General features: G+C 30.8%; 1 protein-coding gene and 1 long non-coding RNA gene across 2 annotated transcripts; one reads left to right on the top strand and one right to left on the bottom strand.

Annotated features, from left to right (window-relative positions):
• Positions 1 to 4806: 4806 nt before the first annotated feature.
• LOC130501275 (uncharacterized) lies at positions 4807 to 5371 on the bottom strand. Its single transcript, XR_008939605.1, has 3 exons — positions 5240 to 5371; positions 5125 to 5172; positions 4807 to 5051 (listed from the first exon to the last, which is right to left on the bottom strand). It is a non-coding gene; the product is annotated as an uncharacterized LOC130501275 (long non-coding RNA).
• On the top strand, positions 5364 to 7087 carry LOC108863102 (uncharacterized). The gene is made up of 2 exons (XM_018637413.2): positions 5364 to 6122; positions 6199 to 7087. Exons 1-2 carry the CDS (start codon positions 5796 to 5798, stop codon positions 6898 to 6900), a joined length of 1029 nt encoding a protein of 342 aa, XP_018492915.1. The 5' UTR covers positions 5364 to 5795; the 3' UTR covers positions 6901 to 7087.
• Positions 7088 to 8103: the final 1016 nt, after the last annotated feature.

Here is an 8103-nt window from a genome sequence, read left to right as displayed (position 1 = left end):
GTAGTTATGATGATATATGAGTCTTGGAAGTAGCTAATCTCCAAATCAGCTCAGATACAGCTATGTATATCCGCCAATGATGTTGAAAATATGTATGATCCATAAATGAACATTTGGTCAGATTCAATGAATCATGAAATCACAATTAGACTATATAGGAAATAAAATTTAGACATCAGAGTGTTTATGTGGATTACAGATTCACAATCATGTCTTGAGTTGTAAATGTTGTTAGAATTGAAAATCTTTTCTAGACTTAAGATATTGTTTAGACTAAAGGGGAACTTAATGATGGGTTTCAAAATATAATACTGCTATTCCTGATAAAAGTTCTCATAAGCGGAAGCACCAATTGTGCTTTTTCCGAAATAATCAAATGTTAGAATCGTAATCAAATGTATTTGTCTACGGCTTTTTGGAATATCAATAAAGTTTAATCATTTATTTTTTTATTTTAAGTTTATGTTTTAGTTTTCAGAGCAAATATATTTATTATATTTTTAAATATCAGTTTTTACAAACGAAAATTTAAAACATTAATCATTCATATATGGAAGCAGTAATAGAAGATGCAGAAATCGCGTAAACAGAAGAATCGGGAAACTCATATCGAAGCGGAAGATTCGTGTGTGCTCTAATACCATATCAAATCTAGAGCTCGAGATTGAAGCTGAACATGGTAAAAAAAAGAGACGAGAGAGAAAAGATGAAGATGACGATGAAAAAATGAAAAGTTTGTTATTCAGCTCAAACCGACAAACTGTACAATGAGTTTGTTATATATAATTCCGGTTAAGCATAACGAACCTTAACCGGGTTAAACCCAAAATTAATTTAAGTAAACCAATAACTAATTTAACTAAACCACCACTCTAATAGTAATATATTCACTTGCTTCTTGAAGATATTAATATGCAATGGTTTTATTGGTAATAGAGAAATACGCCTGCTGTGAATTTTCGATATGGTGGTTGGGTTAAGGCGTGACAAACTGGTTGATTTTAGAGACTAAATGTTCAGTAAATAATAAGTTATTGCCTGAAATACACATCATTAATGAATTAAATAAAGTATAAAGAAAACCCCAAAAAGAAGAAGATAAAAAGGTAAAACGGGAGTGAAAATAATAAGTGTTGCCAGGTCCCAGAGGATTTGTATTACTGTTTCCCCTTTGATTAAATTTAGTTGAGACTTGGGAATCTAAACGAAACAATAAAGGTTAGAAACAAAAAACTGGTAATACAAAATGACACACTGTTGACAAAAAAAAATGACACACTAAGAGAATTTCCAAAAATCTCGTAGATTTCTATCTATGCATTCTAAAAGCAATCTTAAAAAATATTTTATTATAAAATAAAAAAAAAATTATTCTATAAGTGGAACAATTTTTTATTTTTTTATTTATTATTCTATGTTAGAGTAAAATATGGAATGAAAACAAAGATATTCTAATTTCAAATATACAAAATTTATGCATTCTAAAAGCAAATTTAAAACTTTTAAAAAAATTGTACAGTAAAAATTTATATATATATATATATTACTTTCTAGTCTTTTTATTATGTAGCTTTCAAATAAAGTTAATAACTTTCTTAGTTATTTTAGTTATTTTAATACAAAATATTTAATTAACACTAAAATAAATATCATAAAATATAATATTACAACAAACAGTACAAAGTACAAAAAATGAAAATAAAAAACAATAATAAACATATGAATACTACACAAAATAAAACATTACACAAATTAAAATATTACATATTAAACATTACAACAAACATTATTCAAGTATTTTTGATATTGGACCTCCAATATCACTAACATATTTTTTCATAAAATTATTTTTCATGATTTTTTAATTTTCACATCGAATGAATTCACGAATAGCAAAAATTTCTTAATTGATTATATATGAGATTACTTTTTAATAATTATATACGAAATCATTATAGATGTAACTTTAATGAATAATTTTGTTACTTATTTAAATTTAATGTTTTAGTTTTTATGTATATTATATGCAATATTTTATTGTAATATAGAATTTTTTATTAATTTTATTGGATATTTTGTTAAGTTTTTATGAAAATATTATGTAAAATTTATTTTTTTTAAGTATAATATCATTTTTTGAGAGAAACATCCTCAAATATTATTTTTGAAATTCTGTCAAACTTTAAAATAGAGAAATTTTTAGATATGTTCTCACAAAGTGTTATCGGCAAATAAATGCTGGGAGTTTGTTACACATTGCATCAATAAATCATTTCCAAAAGTGAAAAACCTTTCATGTATCTGTATATGTTTATTTCATCTTCATGTATATTTTCTTGTTCGTTTTTCTATGTTGGATATAAAACATCATATACCAGTTTTTGTGTTCTCATGGTAATTGCTTTGCTGTGAAAAAAAATATCATGAAAACCACCATAGTGGAGACGAAGATTTGGAGTCACAGATGTATTACTTTCTTGTTGTATGATAACATTCATACAAAAAAAAAATTCATACAAAAATAATAAAATATTAGTAATTTAAATTTTTATTTCCATAGAACTAACACATGGAATTTTAAACGATATATTTTTCAGATCTAATTTGAAATTTGATTAATGTATAGAAAATTAGTTATGAATTATATTTTCAAGTTTACTGTATGGGTGATAGTCAGAAATAAAGATTGCACTAACTCGAAAACAAACATGAAAATATAGTTATACTCTTTTAGTAAGAAAAGCTTTTTGAATAAAATATTATAAAAATTTCAGTTCTTTTGTTCTCTCAAAATTATGTCATTGGATTATAATTTATTATTTTGTACATACTTCACTTTTATATAAAAATCAGTTTGTAAAAAATATAAGAAATTTATTTATTTATTTGGTTAAATTTTGAAAAATAACATAGTCTGTTTAGTATGTTACATATAGGACTGGGTACAAAACTCGAATCCAGAGAACCGAATAGAATCCAATTAAAAAAATTAATATTGAATTCAAACCAAAACTAATTAAATATTCAAACGTATTCAAAATTTTGGTATTTAGAGAATTAGAATCAAACCAGATCCGAACGATTTAATATGTAATAAATAGATTTGTATCTGAAATAAATTTGTATACCTGAATATATTAATTAATTTACATTTAATATATGTATAAAATTTCCAAAATACATAAAATATTTAGAGGTCGTTCAAAAATACATGAACACATATATAAATAGTCAAAAATAAATCTTAAAAATAAAAATTAAACCTAAAATAACTAAACAATACTCCAAATATCAAAAATATTTGAAATATATATATTAATTCTCTAATGATATATTTAAGTCAAACCAAATTATAATGCTAAATTTAGGTATTCTGGAATATGATTTGCAAATTTTATATAATATATTATTTTGTTTTAGATTTTAAGAAAAATTAAATACAAAATGAATTTAAAAAATAATTTAAACGAATTATCTAAATCTGAACCGAATCCGTAAAGATCCGAACTGAAATTTATAAATATTTTAATGATGCTGAAATTTTAACCACAGGAACCCAAATCGCTCCAACTGAATCCGAATGTGTATACCAACATCCACCCTTAGTTACTGACAAGAGGAAAATGGATAAATAAAGTGAAAGGAAAAGGGTTTTGATAACTTGATTGCTGTAGAGGGAAAGTATCATCAGCTTTTGGTTTTCGGGAGAGCAAATCGACCCCCACTTCTTTTCGTGCTTATCAATGTTACATTAATTCAATTTTATAACAATGTTGCATTAGTGACGCACAGACATACGCGAACAATCGAGTATTGCTTTATCTAACAAAACAAAAAAATATTGAATAGGGTTACACTGCACTTAAATAAGTAAAAAGTAAATCAAAGCCTGTTATTTCGTTTCAACATGGATGATATTAATCTGTACAACACATGTATAGAGTTTTTTTTTTTTTTTTTTTTTTTGGTCAAAATGTTAAATTTTATAACCATTTTCAGAGTTTTTTAGAGCATTACAATGTTGTCGATGTTGTGAATCGGATACATTTCTACCGATGTTAAGTCTATTATACTGTTTATTTACTTTTACCATTTTGTGTCACAAATTAAATATCATACATTATAAAATAATTTAAAAGGTATACTAAATTACTTTTGAAAACCACAGAGAATAATTCTATTAAAATTCTTTTTACTGAAGATTTGTTCAGCGACCCGGCAAAACTAAAAACCAACGCTGCTTGGACCTGAATATACACAACGTGAAATGATAAAATATATAAATGTTGTTTAGTACAAGAAAAAAAATTATAAATGGCTATTTAAAATTTAAATATCTGATACAGTTTTTAAAAGGTTGAAAATCGACATATTATTTACATACGTACGAGTCGTCACTATCAAAATTCACAGGTATATGGTTGTCCTCTAATTTACCAGCAGCTAGGATAATTGCATACATGCGTACAAGGGAAGAGTAATTCAAACACTACACTTGTTTTAAATCCACCTTTACCTCTTTTTTTTCTCTTTGTTTTAACTTTTACTTTTCTTTACAAGAATAGACCAAACGGTCAAATACTTGGGCCCGTCTTTTTGCATGATTTTTAGTAATTTTAACTAAAGGTTTGTGATTTAAATGCGGTTAATAAAGCAAAGCTTAAAGTTTCATAATTACAGCATGGGGATAAAGTTTTAATCTTAAATAAATTAGACTCTTATATTGCTATCATTTCACATTCAGATAATCACTGCCATAACATGCTTTTCTTTTCAAAAAGGAAAATTGTCACCTTTTTTGTCCTTTAGTAGTCAGTCTACATATATTGTTTTCCCCTATTTACTGACATAAAGCGGATCAAACAATGATGTATTAAAATTTAAACTGAATTTAATTTTTTCCATCGATAAAATTAAATATTATTAATATACCTCATTTGTATTTTACTTCTCATAAGATGGTACAATATACCCCGACGGTCCAGAACGAGGAGTAAATAAGATTCGCTTAAGCAACGTGTCGTTTAACTATTGGTTACGAGTCAGCTTCACTATAAAAAAATATCCATTTCCGGATTAGTTACGGATATTCGACGGCAGTCGAGGACCAGAAACGTAATTTACCCATTAGCAGTTACTGACACGTCTCCGTAAAAAGGATTTACCACCACGCTGAGACGAAAACGACAACAAAGGCAATTAAAAATTGAAAAAAGATAAAACGGTGAGAAACAATTACCACGTGACGTGGCATTTACAGTGCCTAGTCAGGTTTCATCGTCTTGGGCCTCTTCGGCTTCGGATCTCTCTGCTCCTTTATAAGAACAATCCAACCTCTCTTTCTCTCAAACCAGAAAAAAATAACAATTACCAAAAAAATACATATAAATCTCTCTCTCTCTCTCTCTCTCTCTCTAGATTTTACGATCACCTTTAAATTCGCCGGCGATGAATCTCGCCGGAAAAATGAATGTTCCAGTAAACATGACCGTCTCTTCTAACGCCGTCTCCGACCATCGCCGTCACGTTTTCCGTGAAAATCGTCACTGATCCGTCTCCTAGACTTTATTTTTATTTTTTAGTTTTTATTCTTTGCTTCGTTTTGTGAAAATGATCCGCTGATTGAAGAAGACGGTCTAGGTTTCTTCTTCTTTTCTTAGCTGTGAGGTTTTGCTAGATTCTTCTTCTTCTTCTTCTTCTTGAATCCGTGTTTTTGAATTTTTGAGAGATCTGAGTCAATTTTGAACGAGAGAAATTGACTTGGACCATACGTAGTCAAGTCTCTGTTAAAAACGATGCCGTTTACGATGAAGATCCAACCGATTGATATCGATTCACCTGCCGTAGCTAAACCGGTGCTCAAATCTCGCCTCAAACGTCTCTTTGATCGGCCGTTCAGGAGCGCAGCCTCCGAGAAACCGTTCCCCGGTGGTGGTGAAGCTCAATCCGCGGCGGAGTTCGAGCCGAGCTCCGTTTGTTTAACGAAGATGGTTCAGAACTTCTTAGAGGAGAACAACGAGAAGCAAGCCAAATGTGGGCGTAACCGCTGCAACTGCTTTAACGGCAACAACGATAGCTCATCCGATGATGAATCAGATCTCTTCGCCTCTGATCATCTCAAGGTATATACACCTTTCTCTCTCTTAATTCATTCTCTTGGTTAGGTATTAACCGGTTTTGCAATTTTGATCCGAACAGAGCTTGCTCACGTGCGCAACCGTCGCTGAGATAAACCTCTTAGCCGACGCGACTAAGATTGTGGATAAGAACAACAAATCAGTCAAACGAAAAGAAGATATGAGGAAGATCGTCAACGAAGGACTCTTATCTCTTCACTACGACTCTTCGATCTGCAAATCGAAATGGGACAAGTCTCCGTCGTTCCCAGCCGGCGAATACGAGTACATAGACGTGATCGTCGGAGGAGAACGGTTGTTGATCGACGTCGATTTCAAATCGGAGTTCGACATCGCGAGGCAGACGAACGGTTACAAGGCGCTGTTTCAGTCTCTGCCGTTCGTCTTCGTCGGGAAATCCGATCGGCTGAGTCAGATCGTTGCGTTGATCTCCGAGGCGGCGAAGGAGAGCTTGAAGAAGAGAGGAATGCATCTGCCTCCGTGGAGGAAGGCTGAGTACATGCGATCTAAGTGGATGTCGTCGTATACCAGAGCCACCGGGAACGCTGAGGAGCTGCCTGTTGCGGCGGCCGCGGCGGAGATGGAGGTAGGTTGTGCAGAGCTTGAGCTGGTTTTTGAGGAGAGGTCTTTGTCTCCGGGAGTGATTAACTCTTCCTCCTCTTCCTTGCTGTCTGTTGAAGGCGGTGGTGATGACGTGGCGGTGGAGAGAGAAGTGAAAGCCGTCGTCACCGGTTTAGCTTTACTCTTCAAGGAAAAGCCCTAATAAAAAAATTTTGGAGTTTTTTTTTTATTTTCCTTTTTCTAATTTTCTTTAACCTCCCGAGGTAAACAAATTACCATATATTCCTCTTTTACCACTTTTGTTTTTTTTTGTTTTCTTCTCTCGCAAGGGGTTACCACTTTGTACTTATTACCGTGCCCACGGTTAAAAATAAAAAATTACTATTGTACTTCGGAAACTCAAAAACACCTGAGAAACTGTGCAGTGTTGTGGATGTGGATAATATGATTGTTTAATTGATACTTTTAATCTCTGTGAAATCTTAAGGAGATAGCGTTTACAATATGTAAGCACATGAGGGAGCCAGAGGAGTATTGACACGATCTTTGATTTAACTTCTCACCTTTTCATAAAAACCTTGCATTTTTTATGAATTATAATTTATACGTTACGAAATTTTATTTATTTTTTAATGGTGACAGTTTTGAGAGAAGAGAGAAGCTCGTGGGCTCTCGATAGCCGTGGAGTGCCAGAGTTGTTCTTGAATAACGTTTTGTATTTTATTTTTATTTTTTTTGCTTTCGATTATTTAAGTTTAATAATTTTCTTTCGTTAATCACGTCTTCTTTATTTTAAAAATATTTTTAACTATTTTCTAAAATCTGGGCACGCTAAAACCCGGTCCATTCTATTGTCATTTGGGCTCTGCAAAAAAAAAAAATCTACATTGTTTCGGTGGATTTTTGAATGTCAAACAAGTAATTAAACAAAAAAATAGATATAGAATTCAAAACTTATAGTATGGATAAAACTATAAATCGACAATTACAAAGGAAATGATATTGTTGGCAAACTGTTGTGTTTAATATATTAAGAATAAGTCCAGAGGAAATCATAATTGTATCGTTCTCATAATTTTGGATCTTTTTCCTTTGTAGCAAATGTGTTTATGTTTTTTTTGAGGGTGTGGGTCTACTAGAGCTATGGTCATCTATTTCCTTATCCATGTAGTTTGAGACGGAAAGAGTGGATTGGTGACATGGATTATAATTGATCAAGTTTAAGTTATGAGTACAACTCAAAAATGTTATCAATCTTAAATTTTTGAATTAGTATTCGATTTATAATGTGTTATACTTGAGTTATAATTTTAAGTTACTCTTTTAACAAAATTGACAATTGAAGTGATATCTCAACATCAACTAAAATACTAAGGTCCTTTCTCAAAAAAAAAAAAAAAAAATA

Source organism: Raphanus sativus, unplaced genomic scaffold, assembly GCF_000801105.2.
Source record: "Raphanus sativus cultivar WK10039 unplaced genomic scaffold, ASM80110v3 Scaffold0146, whole genome shotgun sequence".
NCBI lineage: Eukaryota > Viridiplantae > Streptophyta > Magnoliopsida > Brassicales > Brassicaceae > Raphanus > Raphanus sativus.
This window is presented reverse-complemented; position numbering and strand designations above follow the sequence as displayed.

What these genes read in the sequence shown, in the direction of transcription:
- LOC108863102 (XM_018637413.2), top strand. Translation starts at nt 5,796, where the DNA reads ATGCCGTTTACGATGAAGATCCAACCGATTGATATCGATTCACCTGCC. An exon ending in TCGCCTCTGATCATCTCAAG is followed by an intron (nt 6,123 to 6,198) that starts GTATATACACCT and finishes TGATCCGAACAG; the next exon opens with AGCTTGCTCACGTGCGCAAC.